We start from the raw sequence: 16,571 nt of genomic DNA on the forward strand, positions 1-16,571 counted from the left end.
TGTTTGGAATGTATTATCATCACAGCATGTTTTTTTTTAAAGAATGCAGTTAAGTAACCTCTGAGGTTGGATTAATTTAGGTAAATCTAATTTGCATTTATTTTCTGAAAGGAACACTTAGTGAGCTAGCTTTTGTGGATTTCTTTATTAGGCCACTATTGCTCACCATTCATCGTACAGGGGCTGAAATCTCGACCTCCTGTATGAGGTGCTCTGTGTGTCTCCTAGGGGTCTTACCTTTCCTTTTAGCTTCTCTTACCCCACTGCTTCCTCACCCATGATCTATATCCATCCTTCACTTGTGGAGTTCTCTGGTGTGGAGTGGGTGCCAAAGAATAAAACTGGTAGACACTTAATTGGAAGAATTTTAACTTTTTTATCCATTGATTAGCAGTTTCTGTTTTATTAAGGAATTACTGCAGTATTCTAAAGTAATCCCCCCTTCCCACAGCCTTTCCCCATTATGATGATAAAAGTTGGGGCCTGATTCTCTACTCTCTTAAATTGGTTCAACTGATATTAAGTCTTAGTAACGGAGTGGGGAATCAGACCCCTAGGGCTTGTTTACACTAGCCCCCTCCTTTGAAAAGGGCATGTAAATGAGCCCGATTGGAGAATACCAATCAGGTGCTGTGCTGCATATGCAGCACCTCATTAGCATAAGCCCTGCCATGCAAACTTCAAAGTTGCTAAAAACCGCAAGAAGTGGGTCTTACCCATTTAAGCTCATGACGTAATAAATGTGTTAGTCTTTACAATGCTACAGAATGACTTGCTATTTGTGAAGCTACGGATTAAAACAGCTACCCCTCTGAAACTAGTTGAATTACACCAAGTGCCTTCTGCATGCAAAAGGATGGTGTTGAGCATGAAACGTGAATTTCTAGGAACAAGGTCAAATGCTTAATTTAAAGTAGTAAACTTAAATTTTCATGCTTATTTGTCTTAATTTCTTCTCATTTCCCCTAGTTTATATGAAAACAGAATCTGAAATATATGAAAATTGATGTCCTTTCTAAATTCAGAGAACTCACTTTGCCCCAGCTTGTTTGTGTTAGTATGGGCCAGACTCTGCTTCCCTTGCTCATGTTGATTAGTGTCTGATTTCTCCAATAACCCAGCTGAAATCAAGAGGAGTGTCGTGGAGCAAAGTACTGTTCAGTGTGTGTAAGAGTGGCAAAATCCAGCCATTCATGGTTGTCATGAATATAAAAGTGTTATCTCTTTGCAGCAAGCAAGATCAAAAGGGAAAAATGGCATGAGTGTTATCGATCTTAATTGTTCTCAGTAAGAAAATCTCACTAATGATGCTTTTTTTTTATAGAAATACAAAGCTGGGGAGAGAGAGTCTCAGCACATTTGATTTAGAAATAAAGATTTAGAACCATCACCTTAAAATCCAGTGAGCTTGCTGCCACTGGGAAAAAACACTAAAAAGAAGGAAATTGCTGTAGTTGTATTTGATAAGATCCACTGGTTTAAATCGCTGTGGTATGTGTGTGTGGAATCATGTGTGAAGTGTGGAATTCATCCCTGTGAAGAAGACCAGTACAAACAATCTACATCATCTATGTCCTTAAAATAGAGAAACAATCTAATTTAAAGGATCTATAGATTTTGTGCTGACCCTATGAACAGGGTTGAATGTCACCTTTAGCGAATAATAGAAGACTTGGATGAGACTGTAGGAATATAGTTTCCTCTTTGTATATTCCTACAACATACTAAGTACGGTAAAGTGAGTAAGCTACTTGCAGTTGTATGGGAAGAAATGTAAGTTTTAAATGGTGTTGCTGTGATTTGTGATATTGATAAATAACATTTTTTTTTAATCTCAGCTGGAGAGGAGGTGACAATCTATAGGCTAGAAGAGAGCTCGCCTTTGAACCTAAATAAAAGCATGTCATCTTGGTCAGAGCATGGGATGGCTGCAATTATCCACGTCTTGTCCCAAGAGGAGATGGGTGGAGGTCTCCGTAGAGCCATGAAGGTCATTTGTACCTGGTCTGAGAATGAGATACTGAAGTTGGGACAAGTCTTCATTGTGAAGTCTTTTCTGCCTGAGGTGGTACAGACATGGCAAGCCATCTTTCAGAAGGGCACAGTGCTACAACTTTGCCTGAGGGTCAGTATAAACCTGTAGAGAAACTGTCCTGCTCAGTTTGGCAGGTATAAAATAGTTTGTTACATGCAAACACCTCCAGCCTGGAGTGACCTGCTGTTTCATGATTGTTGTTGTTATTGGAGAACGTGGGTTGAAAAAATCCATTTCCTATTTACCATTAAGAAGGAAAATGCCCTTTCTTTATATATTCTGGCCTTTCTTTATAGGATTATGTACAAGCAATACTTATAAATGTATTTGTGTTTAGGAAATACAACAGCAAAGGGCTGCTCAGAAGCTGATCTATACCTTCAACCAAGTGAAGCCACATAGCATTCCATATACCCCAAGGTAGGGAAACTGCCTTTAAAGAGTGAGGTAGAAAATACTAAATACAACCTCCTGAGATATCTGAGTGCTTGGTGCAGGATGTTTTCAATGAGCTCTCTCAACTAGGGAGTTTATTCTGCTTCTTTGAGGTGTAACACAGCCTAGCTTTGTTGACCATCTTTCAAGGCCTATGTTCTTGTGTATCATTTTTAGGAGGGGACAGTTTGATAATATCTGACTGGGTGGGTGGAGGCATTTTCAGTAATCAAAGGATTTAGTGGAATGCTTTAACAGATTGGTGAGGTTTTTTTTTTGTTTTAAATAGGTGTCCATCTAAAAGAAATAGAGTCCATCTTTTTAACATTTATGAAGTTCATAAAGCTTATGCCAGGCATGAATTACACTGAGATAAATACATTAAATAAATATACATGAATCAGAGAAATTGCAGAATTTTTCTAGGCATGGTATCTGTTACTTGTTCACTTTGAAGAAGTTTGTGAAAGAAAGGCCTTTGAAAAGTAACTGGAAACATGCTCATTGACTTTGACAGACTTTGGAAAAGTCCCTTACTGAGCAAAATGGACAGCAAAGTGTTTGCGAGACAACAGTCTTCCAGTTCTGCTGATCCTGCAGCTCTGAGATGTAGTTTCTCTGCTCTGTGTGTATGTGGGAAAATCTTTTCAGGTTTGGGAGCTGATTTCCAGAGGTCTGTGAAGAGAATGCATATAAAGAATCATCTGTATTTTCAAGGGTGCTGTAAATCTGTATTTATTTGGTAAAACTTTGCTACTGAGCACTTACAGTAAAATTTTACTGCTTCTTTTATAAAGTACTTTATAGAGTATGAAACAGAAGACCTTCTGCTCATCGAAGTTTTATCAATATGAAAATAGTTTACCACTTCAGAAAAGCAAAACCTCATATTTAGGAGGGATGAGCAGGTCTGCTTTTGGAATGTGTGAGATTCAGATGTTTGAAGACCCATAATTAGGCCACACATTTGGTTATGGGTGCCAGTACTTCTGTTTTGGGCACAACCATTTTTTCTATATCACTAGGAATGTCACTATTAGTATGTCTACTTCTATGGGAATGAGATGACCTTACATGTGTTATGCTTGTGTGTATGTAGAGTCTGAGCCAAAGTCCAATGAAATCAGTGGGAATCCTTTGATTTACTTCCATGGGCATGGATATGATCTACTACACCATTGCTGAATATGCTGCTTCAGACAGGGAAACCATGATTTTTGTGTTCTGTCCCCAAAACATGCCCATTACCCAGTACCAAAAAACTCGCCTCGGAGAGAAGTATATTTCTGATCTCTCATTCAGTAGCAGCCACATTTCTGCACTAACCAGTTCGATCTCATTGTATGCAATTCTTTTGTTTTTTTAGTTACTTGCTTTTATGGGCCCAGTTTTCCCTTAGCCTTAGTGATATAGTATTTGGGGCTAGGAAGGAACTTTCCCTCAGGTCCAATGAGCATAGCTCCTGGAAGGCTTTTTGCCTTCTTCTGCAGAGTGGGATTTGGGTCACTTCCTCATCTGAAAGTATGGCAAATAATGGATTCTCTGTCTTTTAAATAGAGATTTGAGGACATCGGTAACTCAGCCAGAGGTTATAAGCCAACTGGAGGAGTGGGTGGGTGAGGTGTCCTGTGAGGTGCAGAAGATCAGATTAGAGGATTACAATGGTCCCTGCTAACTTTAAAGGATCTGAATTTTCTGTCTGTTTACCCCATTACTTAGAGGCTGTGGCATCTGTGAGCATTGCTGCTTACATGGATATCTTTAGTCTGGCTTATTTTGAAGAAAGTGATTTTTAATTTGAGAAAAACCCAACCCCTGAAACAACTCCCCCACCCCCAACAAAACACGGGCTTTTTCATGATGGTAAACTGCACACATGCATCTATTCCTTCCTTTCTGCAAAGGAAAAGAAGATTTGAGCCATCTCTCGGAGAGAAACTAAACATTAAATATCCCCTCAGATTAGTTTTATGATGAAGCTAGCCCCAATTCCACTGACATTAATGGAGTTTCTCCTGATTCACCCTGGTACGAGTCGATTAGCAGATGTAACACAATGCATCTTAGGAGCTCAAGTGCACCTTATAAAAATGTGGATTTTTGTTATTTTGGAGGATAACAAAGGCTTTGGCAGGAGAAGAAATGCAACTTTCCAGCTCTTTTACAAAATGGGGAGTGATGGTAAATTAACTTCCCAAAGGGGTCCCGCCTTAGCATTTTATAACACACATTGTTCAAAGGCGTTTCTTTAATTAGTTGTAAAGATTTCAGTCGATCTCTTTGTGTTGTGCTTATACTATGAGGTTGGGGAGTGATTTCCCTGCATGTTTATACATACTTACTCTTGCTCACCTCAAACAAGTGCAAGGGTAAATAGGACTGTTGGTGCAGTAGCATGAACAGGGGGTAGCAGAGGCTTAACTGTGCCAAGTCAGGCCTGAAGGGAAGGTGGGGGAGGGCAAAGAGAGCAATTGCCCACAGCCCGGTATTTCAAAGGACCCCAGAGCTACTTTGTCAGCAGCAGTGGCTGGAGCTCCAGCCCCTTTGAATTACCATGGCAACGCTAGAAGTGGGGGTGGGGGGCAGTGCCAAGGGCTGAATGCCTTAGGTCCCACTCCTTCTGCCCTTGACCCCGCCCCTTCTTGTCCCGGGGTCCATGGTGACTGTCAGCACCGATATGCCAAGTACAAACTTCCCTGAAATCGGTGGGTGTGTACTTGGCCCCAACCCATGCTAATGCAGCTACACTGCTATTTATAATTGTGCTAGATCAATGAAAGCTGGGCCAATTATGTGTACGTGAGCAGAGCTAAAGCCCTTGGCTAGTAGCCTAGACGTAGCAGTAGAGAGTAGCTAGAGTAATGGTACTTCCTGGTTTTCCTAGAGTACGTTTCTTTTCCACTGACACTCCTTTTCACAGAAGTTTTGTCAGAAGATATCTCCCACCAAAAACTTCTGCTGACAAATCCCTCTAGTCTAGACATAGCCTCAGGAATGACTTTCACTGTCTTCAGCTGTTGAGAGTTTTCTAAGAGGGGTGAAATTTGCAAGTGGTGGAGTGGTCTCCCACTTTTCAGTGTATTTATTTTGCTCTGTAATAACTGTGCCATGATTGTGAGGATGCTCATCATCCTGCCAGCTGCTGACTGACAGTGTTTTTGCCTACAGGTTTCTGGAGGTTTTCTTAATATATTGCCATTCAGCCAATCAGTGGCTGACCATAGAGAAGTACATGACAGGTGAATTCCGCAAGTACAACAACAACAATGGGGATGAGATAACCCCCAGCAATGTGCTGGAGGAGGTGATGATGTCCTTCTCTCACTGGACCTACGAGTACACCCAAGGGGAGCTCCTTGTCTTGGATTTGCAAGGTGACTGCCAAAATACAACAGTTTGTTATATATCTTAGAGGTGCCACTAAGAAAACAAGAAAAAGAGCGAAATTCTGCTGCAGTTTGTACACATGTCAAACCTGAGAAACTCCAGACACAGCCATGGAGTTACTCTGAATTTAGATGGTTGTAAGTGAGAACACTATCTTTCCCCATGTATCAGTTTTGGTATGCAAGAGTGATATGCAGAAACATTTCATTTGGCTGTGTAAAAACGACTTCAAATGTTAATGTTGATTAAGATTGTTAAATATTTGTAACAAACTCACATCATTCTCATCAGAAGTCTGAAAACTGGCATCAGTTATTGGTTATCTTTTTCATTAATAAAAGTGTAAAAGGTTTCAGTAAGTTGCAGTTTCTGAGAACCATTTACAGAGCCTGCAAGCTCCTCAGAAGAGCAGTGTGTGGCAGGGTCACTTTTCAATACATGTGTAAAGTAGAATATGGCATATTTAAAAATCCTCTGTTAGTGTTCAGAAAATGAACACCATCCATCAAGCAGTTTAAATATTATTGGCTCTCATTCTTGTCAAAGGCAATATGTCAGATTAGGAAATATAATGAGACTTCGTGTTTTTGCTATGATATAATGGAATTGAGCCATGCATCCTTTGCTATTTTTAAAAGTGATGGACTGGCACTATTGACTTGAGTGTGGAAAAGGGAAGCAAGTGCATAAATCTTTGCAGAACCAGGCACTTGTTTCCATCCCAAACCAGGAAACAGAAGTGTGAAAAATGAAGTAAAATTATTTACAAAATTCCTTTGAACCTCAGAAAAGGTCTGAGTTATGTATGAGTCAGCATTCAGATAGTTCATACTAGAGTGGCTGGCCCTAAACTGGAGCTTTCTAAATAGAGTTCAGACTTGTTTCTGCTGGAATTCCAAGCAGAATAGCCGGTCAACTGAAAACCACAACTAAAAGTAGGGGTGTGTTTGTGAGGAATTGGTCACTTAAACTCTCACAGTATCAATAACTATATCTATTATACTTTCTATGTTAACAAAGACCTATTAGAATGTGTTATAGTTGTTCAGGTGTTTTAGCACACTGCGAGCACAAGATTTATAGCTAATCTTTTCCTATCTACCTATATCCATTGCAGAACATGAGTTCATCACTAATGGACCATGGGAATAACAAAAATTGGAACTTGATATTCATAGATATTTCCCTGCATGTTGGAAGCCCAGTCATTTTCTCAAATTTAAAGTAATATTTTTTTAAGTAGAATCCCATAAGCCCAGGGGGGCATTGGTTTGAGGAGGTGGCTTTACCACAGAGGAGTCTGTTGATTTACTGAAAAATGCCTGTTAGGACTGATTGGAACCACCTATTTGACTTTAGTATAACCACCTCCAGAAATCAGGGGAGAATTCTCACAGCACAATGTCTAAATAAAGGGACAAATTCTGGTACCTTTACTCATGCTGAATAGCACCTTTCCTCAGGACTAAGTTTTTAACAGTGAAATAATGTACTATTCAACATGAGTTTTGGCCTCAGACTTTGGCCTCATTTTACTGTAGTTTCAACCATTTGGGCAACTCTTTCTATGGCTTCACAGTATAGAGCCATTTGGGTCAGTTTCTAGCTTATCTTCTAATCGAGGGAGGAGCATATAATGTCAGGAATGGGGTGAGAACAATTAGCTGTCTTTTGTTAGCAAATAGCTACAGCTCTTTATTTCTACCTTATGTGGAAGCTTAAAACTCTATAAAGGGAATTGCTAGATGTTACTTATGATTTCATAATATGGTATTTATGAAACAGTCTTCACTTGTAACACTGTCTAATTTACTGCAGGTGTTGGGGAAGACCTTACAGATCCATCTGTTATAAAAGCCGAATGCAAACAGTAAGTTTGTCATTTTATTGGATGTCATTTCAGAACATGGTGCGTTTGATGTAAGTCACTTTAGGCAATTTATAGCTAAAGGTATAGTTATGTGGACAGTTCCAAAGCTCTTATTGGGAATGTGTTTTTTTTTAAAAGTTAGGCATTAACTACCTGATTTGAACACAGTAGTTTTGTTGTTTTCCCCAGATGGTATCCTTCCAACTGAATAATTATAGGGCAAAGGGGAGAAGGCTGGGCACACATGATCTGTAACTTCACAACATGACTATTGATAGTGCTTTTTACTTATACAACATATACAATGGCTCTGATCCATGAGAGGAAACAATAGTTTTGTTTCCTGGCATTTGTGGTACTTTTGTGTAACTTTTGTGGCTGGGAGTGGTTTACAAGTGGCTGGGGAGTGTTTCTGGCCAGGGGTGTACAGGTCTTCATGCTAGATGATGTGTGGTTCCCTTCTGACCTTAAACTATGAAACTTAGGGCATGTCTGCATGAATATTTTATTCACAGCAAGTAATTATTCCGCATACTAGTTGCCCATGTGCACTCCACTGATGTGTACCACAAATTTGTAGCGGACTTTAATCTAATCCTGTTTCAAAGTAGAGTAGATCAGAGAACTCTGTTAGAATCCACAGGGACACATAGTTGGCAGCAGGCCAGTTCAGAGGAAGATTCACCCCTGAGGTTCCTCTGAACTGAGTGTTTGGGTGAACAAGCCCTTCATCCTGCATGGTGGCCCCAGGTCAGTGAGACTTCACACAGATAGAGGATTCTGCTTTTATGGATCTCAGAGTGTTGGCTCAAGTCTTAGCTGCAGTTGGAGATCACAATAAGCTATGTAAGAGGTACATGTCATTAACACAATTTCGTGAAAGGGGAAACTGAACTTCAGACGCATTATATGACATGGACACAAAACTACTCTATTTCAGATCTAGGCTGAAAAATTTGATCTCTTGTCTACAAAACTCTTAATAGTACTATTTGTATTGTGAGTAATATTAGTAATTAATAAACAGTTGTACAGCGTTAATAAGTAGTTATGACATGTTGATTATTGATATATATAATTGCAAAAATGTGCTAGGTGCTTAAAAGGCAGTCTACTTTTGGACTCTCTCCTGGCCTTAATCAGGGCCAATGGGCTAACGTTCATGGTACCCACTAACGTATGATTCAACATGGAGTCTTGCCATCCTTCCCCTCCCAGAGCCAAATGGAAACTCCTGAGCCTAAGAATGAGGATGAACTGGTTGCTCCAGTCAAGCTGTCTCATCCTGTTGACCACAGACGATTCCAAGAGCTGGTCCAGAGTGTGGCAAAAGAGCTCCAAATCCCCAGTCTGAGACTCTCAGCATAAGTTCTTGGGTCTCCTACATGCTATATCCATGGTGTCCAACATGCTACCGACTAGCTGCATGTGGCTATTTGGCTGGTTGAGTGTGGCTAGTGGCTTGAACAATACATGTATTTCAGAATAACGCAGTTGACATGAGCCATTCTCAATGTTTCCAGTTAGCCTGAACTATTCTGGTTCTCAGGTCTCTTACATATGTCAGCCCAGCCATCTGTTGGCATTTTTCCCTTCCTGGACCTCTTGATTAATGATGAGAAATCCCAACAGAGAAGCTCTTCACCTCATGGTTTGGTATTTGGATGGATGTTGGATCTAGAATATTCTTATTCTGAAACTGCAAGATGTTCTCATTAAATCATGATGGATCCACCAGAAAATGTTACCTAGCTAAGTGGAAGCATTTTTCTATCTAGGCCCAGCACCATAGTATGTCATCTGATACAATAGGTGGTCCTGATATTTTTAATTGCTTACTTACCCTCAGGAAGATGCATCTTTCCCTTAGCTTGATGCAGGTTTTTCCACAGGCAATCAGCTCATGCCACCCCGCCTCTCCTACAGACCACTCACTCACCAATCACCTTCAGGTTCTTAAGAGTTCAGATCGAACTTTTCCACCAATAAGAAAACTAATCCATCAATGGGACCTTAATTTAGTACTTTCAGCACTTTACCAAGTCACCTTTCAAACTCTTGGCTTCCTGATTAATATTTCATCTGTCTATGAAGGTTACTTTCCTCATTGCTATCTCCTTGGCCAGGTGGGTGGTAGAACTGGAGTTCTCAAGGGCAGATCTTCTTTACATGCTATTTCATAAAGGTGAAATCTTGCTATGATTATATCCAAAATTTCTCCCTTAAGTAAACCAGACTATCCATTTACTTCTGTTCTTTCCAAAACTTCATGGAATGATGCAGTGGTTTTGCAAACAACATTTATTTCCTCCGTCATCCTCCCCTCTTTCTCTTTGAGTACCTTTGATCACTGAAGGGCATACAAAACAAAACAAAACAAAACAAAAACAGTCCTGTGGCACTGTAGTACAGATGGATACGTGGAGCATAACACCCAGATTAATAAAAATGAGCATATACTTTGCATTTAAAGACTGAATAAAATCCTTGTGGTATGCACTTTCATTTCCAGAAATAGAGAGGTATTAGATATGCTAGCTAAAAGTAAGTTGTAACAGACACCGATGAATGAAGCAAATCCAAAACCAAACCAAACCAAACCAAAACCAGCTTGCTTTTCATGTGTTAGGGGCAATCTTGAGAACTGCAAGAAGCAAAACAATATTGCTTTGACTTGGTGATCCAAGACAATATGACAATGAAGCCACAAATGAAATCATATGCAGCTAGCAGTATAATGATGCAAAGTGATCATTCCAGAGACCTACTTCCTTAAAAAAATCTTAACTTTCCCCTTCACTCACCCACCAGGGAAATGTTCCAGCAGTATCAGGGTCTATGTTAGGTTTTCATTTATGATAAATAACTTAGTTCACCAGAAATTGTGTGCTGCTTGAAACTTTGTTAGCAAGACATAAAGACACGTCTTTGAGTTCACATTCTCTTCCATACACAGAGAAGAGTATGTGACATCTGACTGATGGGGCTAATGCGTAGTTAGCACTACCAAAATCATTCTAATTAGTATTAATATGTTGTTTCTTTAGTTCCATTGCTTCTGGCATTCATTTTTAAGTAATTTGTGTAGGAGATTTTTGCCATTATCTCATAATGGGTCTTTTCTTTCATGCATTCTACCATTGTCTTTAAAATGGAGCTTTTAATGCTGAGATCTGCTCACTTATGATGATATACTGATATTTCTCACAACAGTTTTGTCGTCTTCTATACACTTGTTCAGTGATGAAAATTACAGACCTATTTAGAACTTTATTGCCAGGGAAAAACAGGCCCAGGGTCCCCGACACAGTTTATCCCTGAAATCTCACTGTTTTCCTGTACACCAGAGCCCTGGGAGGCATTCTTTGCTGAATAATGTCTCCTTGTACTCTTGACAAGATGTCACCACTTTCACTAAGAGCAGCACAAGGTGGTGCATGAGCAAGCACAGCAGGGTAGATACAGAAATGCTGTAAATAGGAGTTTAAGTTCTGAGTTTGTAAATAAAGATGAGCAGCATCAGCCCAGCATAATTTACATATGGAGAGAGCTGACAAACAGGATTGTAGCAAACAAACCATGCCACAGGAGGGTATAAAAAGATATAAGACGAAGAAGATGGCTATGGTGAAAGGCAGTAGGTGCTAGAAAAACTTCCCCTATTTCCATGCAGTTGCCCAGGTAGGTGGTTGAGGACAACAACAGCAAGCAGGAGCTTAGCTCACCTCTCAAGAACCTCATAAGCATGTATCTGAGGGGCCAAAAAGAAACTTTTCTAGTGCTCTTGAACAGAACTAGGCTTCCCAGTGAGACTGCTGGATAGGTCATATACATGGATTGAACAGAGGACCTCCAGTTCCAAAAGCACTAAGCAGCTGTACAGGTCACTAGAACTACTCCTAGTTGAGTTGTTTCCTTTGAATGAGCCCGGGAACAGTCCCTGCTCATCAACGTGATATTGAGGTGTTATCAGGTCTTCCATTCTAAGTTCGGCGTGTCTTCATTATACCCATTGTACTTCTCTCCAGGGAAAATGAGGATACATTAGATATATGGGAAAAGTCAAATATTTGTCCATGCCCTTTTAGAAAGATGCTGTCCTGGGAGGTAACAAATGGGGTTTTTTTACATGGAGATAGAGCATTGTGAGAGTCAGATTCTTTTTTTCAGTTCTGCTTCTCTGACTATAATTGATTTCAGATTTTCAAAACATGTTGTTCCCACTCTGTATGCCATTAAAATAAAATATTAGCTTTCAGAAAGTTTCTTTGCAAGTGTTCCTTGTGTGCTCTGTTCCGTGATGTCTAGAATGTCAATTAAATCCTGGAGAATAATGGTGGAGAAATATTAAAATTAATGAACACTGATCTTTCAGACTACAATAAGAATCTGTTATAATTATGCAGTTCTTCTAATACACGTCTGGTTTATCTTACTTCTGGTTGTTATTTTGTCAGTTTCATGCAGAATATGCTGTGTGCTTCTACAAATGAGTTTAGTTGCCCTGCTGAATTGCCCGGGAAGTGTAGGAATACAGAAACCAGTGCAGCTGGACACAGATAATTGAAGAGTCTTGTTTACTAGCAGTGATCTGTATTCTTAATAGCCGTATGCTTCTAACAGGTGTTGGTGTAAATAGTGCTCAGCTTATTTTAGGAACCTCTGCAGATGCTGGAACTGTATTTGTTTAAATGATCTGTTCCTAAATCAAGTCAAAGTTCTGTTGAATTTCACTTCTTCAGTTGCTCTGGTTTGTACTCGAATGTCTCTCACAATCATGTTCATTCTGTAGGCCTGGAGAATACATGGTGCAGCACAATCCCCATGCTGGTCCAGTTGTGGTGCAGGCAGATGAAGGTCCACATGAGGATCCCATTCTCCCTGACCACCACAGAACACAATCCTGTCAAGAAGATTTTAGTGGGGACTGAGTGGCTCAACCAGTGGAAACAGAGCACAGTGGCCAACAGTGTGGCTGGACCTCTGAGATTGCAGAAATAGCTGGGGAGTAACCTGGCATTCCTCAATTACTATTCTCAGAAACAATGAGAAGTCCAGTGGCATGTCATAGACTAACAGATATATTGGGACATAAGCAAAAACGTGCATCTGACGAAGTGGGTCTTTGCCCACAAAAGCCTATGCTCCAATATATCTGTTAGTCTACAAGGTGCCGCATGACTTCTCATTGTTTTTGCATGTACAGACTAACAAGGCTACCCTTCTAATACTTATCACTAGTCTCCCCAGTTGTGCACTGGGAACAGGGGTCTATGCCATTTATTTACAAAGGTTTGATTGTACTTTGGTTTAGTACATAGGAAAAAATGATCCCACTCAATAACTTAAGAGCACCACTACATACTAAAGACTAGAATTCCAGGGGGTAATGCAAAAGTACAACCTTTCTTTACCTTTGAGCTCACTGCTTTTCTTTTATTTCTTCCAGAGCTGGAGGGATGGTGTTTGGACCAGCAAACTTAGGGGAACATGCAATTAAAAACTTCCTTGCAAAGCACCGTTGTAACTCCTGCTGCAGGAAGCTGAAACTTCCTGGTATGAACTGCAAGCTTATATTTGTTCTTGAGCAAATCCATCTGAAGAAAAGTGTCCCATAGAAGTTGATAGGGGCGACATATTGGGCATAGTGTTGTCTTTTCCCCAGACCATCTCTTACCTTCTAACTAACAATAAAGAAGGTCCTAAAATGACTAAGAACTTGGCCCTCTTTACTTAGAGCTCTAGTGAGTTGTGCTGAAGTAATGCTGACAGGGTATCTTTCCCTTGGGTACCACTGATAATCTGGAACTCCCTTTCCATGCACAGGTGAAGCTGTGCTGCACAGATCAGCACTCCACTGCCCTTTGGCTTTTGCCCGGCCATCGCTTTCGAAGTGGAAGCCACCAGTCAGAGATCTGCAGTGCATGATGTACACACTGGCCATTAAACACACACTGTCTCAGTGCTTCCCAAATGGTGTTCCACAGAACCCTGGGAACCTGCAAAGTGGCAATAAGAGTTCCATGAAAAAAATCCATTTCAATAACATTTTATGAGCTAAAAATAATAATGAATATTTAAGCATTTCTGATTTTTATTAAAAACAATTTTCATTTGTGTTTGCCATGATAAGAGACCCTGCGTAATGCCAGCTTAGCCAGAGAGGGGGGATGATGATGTCACTACTCATTGCTGCATATGCAATCCATGGTACAATTGCCTGTTATATACCAGCATAAATCCCCGTATTCAATCTATTAAATCTATTGAATTGAATGTGATTTGTGTTTCTAAATGTGTGCAATTAAACTAAATGTTGATCTCATGACCTTGTTTAGCATTTGTTTCTTATTATCCTTACTTATGTGTGGTCTACTTTTTCAGCTCCATATATTAGACTGGTATTAGGGGTTCTGCAAAATTCTTTTGAGTTTAAAGTGGTTCTGTGTCCAAATAATGTTGGGAAACACTGCACTATATTATCCTCTTCTCCACACAAAATAGTAGCTCACTTGCCAGTGGGATCTATACTGTTATCACAGCAATGATTTTTAGTGTTTAAATAAGGATCTGAGGAACTCCATAGAAATTAGCAAGGCATCAGCCCACAGAGAGACCTCCATGAGTCTTTCTCTGCTTCCAGATGTTGCCTTCAAACCTGGCTCACTACACCGCAGCTTTTACTTTTCAATTTATTGGAACCACCGATCACATAAATTATAGCTGTTAGACGTGTACATTTCAGTGTGATGCAGATCAGACAATTTTATGGGATTCAGTGTCAAAAATAATTGCATTTATGAGTGAAAAGTGTTGTCATATGGCATCAGGTGAAAGAGAGAGAACTGCTGTCCACGTGTTGTTTTTTTTTTGTAATGAAATGTGCTTTGATTTCAATAGATGACTAATTCCGAATTAGGAGTTGTAATATTGTGTTTGATTGCTTGCCTCTGTGACCAATGGAAGTCAAGCAGTGGGAGCGACAGCCACTGCAGGCCAGAGAAGAAGGTGGGAGGAGGGCCCAGCTTGGTGCTCTGGAAGGCGTGGGACCAAGAATGGATAGGGCAGGACTCAGGGCAGTTGGTGCAGTGGAGCAGTGGCATGGAGCTGCCAGCACTTCAAAGGGCCCAGAACTACAGCCGCTGCTGCTACCAAATACTGCCCCTTTGCACTGCCAGACCCTAAGGCAATCACCCCCATTTCTCCATCCCTGCACCCCGTTGGTGGGCCTGACATTGAGATGGGGGAGAAAGTAGCAGGATGTGCAGATAATTGACTAATAGGACAAGGACAGCGGAAAATACAGTTGTGTAAGTTCTCCAACCCTGTTCTGCCTCTCCATAGTGCATCCTCTAGTGCATCTCCTTCTCCTGTGTTCTGACCTCTCCTAGGAGGACTCCAGTCAGTGTAGCATCTTCCTCTCCTGCAGTGCACAATAAAGAATTAACATGCCCCTCGGGATCTGGGTCTTAGGATGTGTCTATACTCCAAATACTTACTGTCTATGTCACTGAATTTATTTCCCCCCCAGATACAAGAAGAATTGACTACACCCCTGCAAGGCTCAGTCCTGCTGGCGAAGTGGAGACACAAGCAGGCGCAGAGAGTGCTGCTGCTACTGATGACAAGCCTCTGGAAAATGACACCCGTTTATGAGCAAGCAGGATGGCTTCTGGTCTTTTGGATACTTGAAAACACTCCTTACTTAAGCTTAGCCTCATGTCAGCTTGAAAGGACAAAATCTAGGGTATAGCTATACTGTAATCACAGGGTAACCATAGGTCAAGAGGACATTCCTGAGCTAGCTCTAATGGATCACAAGTCCTGGAGTAGTGAAGCTGTGACAGCAGGAGTTTCAGTGTGGCTTGTATGAGCCTGCCAAAAGGCATATTACTGTGGGTTTACTGTTCTAGCACCCAAGCTTGCTGGATTAGGTGGAGTGAGTATGTCTACTCAAGCTATAATCATACGCTTTGATTACAGTATAGTCATACCCCTAAATGCAGAAAAGCAAAATAGCTCCAGCCTCCACAGCTGAATATCCTGTAGGCAAGTGGGGCACGTGTTGTCCAAAGGAAATTCTTTAGTGACACACCTCAGCGCACTTCTGCTTTTTGTACTTAATTCTAATACTTCTTTGTAAAGAGACTGTCCCAAGGGGTTGCCTCCCGGGCTAACACAGTTCATTTGCACTCCGGTGCCTTAGCTGGAAATTTGACATGAAGCTGAGCAGTGTTTATTTTGTAAAAAATAAATGAGGCAGTTTTCCCAGTTAGGAATTATAGGAGGCTTATTTCCATGCTACCTTCCTTGATCCCTGCTTTGAGTAAAACAATGTAGGGAGGCATGTGCAGAAACAGTTCTATAGCCGTATCCATGGGCCCCGAGTGTTAAGTGTGGAGAAAATTGGAAACGTTTTTGGTGAGTCCGTAGTGCAATTTGGACGCAGTGATGGCCCATATGAAAAAGGTAAAGATCCTTGAATGTATCTGGGTGTCTCAACCCCATAGGATTTGGGTGCTACACTACTGCTCAGGGTCTGGACTCACTGGTTTAAAAGTCGTGTCATTCTGAGCATTGGGAGAGGACTGTACTGTGCAATAAAGGCCCATTCCTCCATTGTTTTCATATGCCCAAATCCTACTGAAGTTAAAAAAACAGAGGTGTATTGGAGATGCTTTTTTTCCAACTCTGGATAGAGAAGGTGAATTCGTCTGCTGCAAAACCACTATATTTTTGACAACCAAAATGAGTCAGTTTTTCAATAGGATTTTGTCTTTCTGGAAAATATCGGTACTTTGGAAAAAAGTCTTAATTCTTTGTTTTAAAATACAATAGAAAAGA

General features: G+C 40.6%; 1 protein-coding gene across 1 annotated transcript in view; it reads left to right on the forward strand.

The window, feature by feature from the left end:
- TRPM6 (transient receptor potential cation channel subfamily M member 6) overlaps positions 1-15,383 on the forward strand; it is a 106,906-nt gene extending 91,523 nt beyond the window's left edge. The window contains exons 34-39 of the mRNA XM_074994068.1: positions 1,839-2,125; positions 2,373-2,455; positions 5,639-5,844; positions 7,676-7,727; positions 13,177-13,283; positions 15,259-15,383. Coding sequence (XP_074850169.1) covers positions 1,839-2,125; positions 2,373-2,455; positions 5,639-5,844; positions 7,676-7,727; positions 13,177-13,283; positions 15,259-15,383 — 860 coding nt within the window. The remainder of the gene's footprint in view (positions 1-1,838; positions 2,126-2,372; positions 2,456-5,638; positions 5,845-7,675; positions 7,728-13,176; positions 13,284-15,258) is intronic.
- Positions 15,384-16,571: the final 1,188 nt, after the last annotated feature.

Source organism: Carettochelys insculpta, chromosome 5 (genome assembly GCF_033958435.1).
Source record: "Carettochelys insculpta isolate YL-2023 chromosome 5, ASM3395843v1, whole genome shotgun sequence".
Lineage (NCBI taxonomy): Eukaryota > Metazoa > Chordata > Testudines > Carettochelyidae > Carettochelys > Carettochelys insculpta.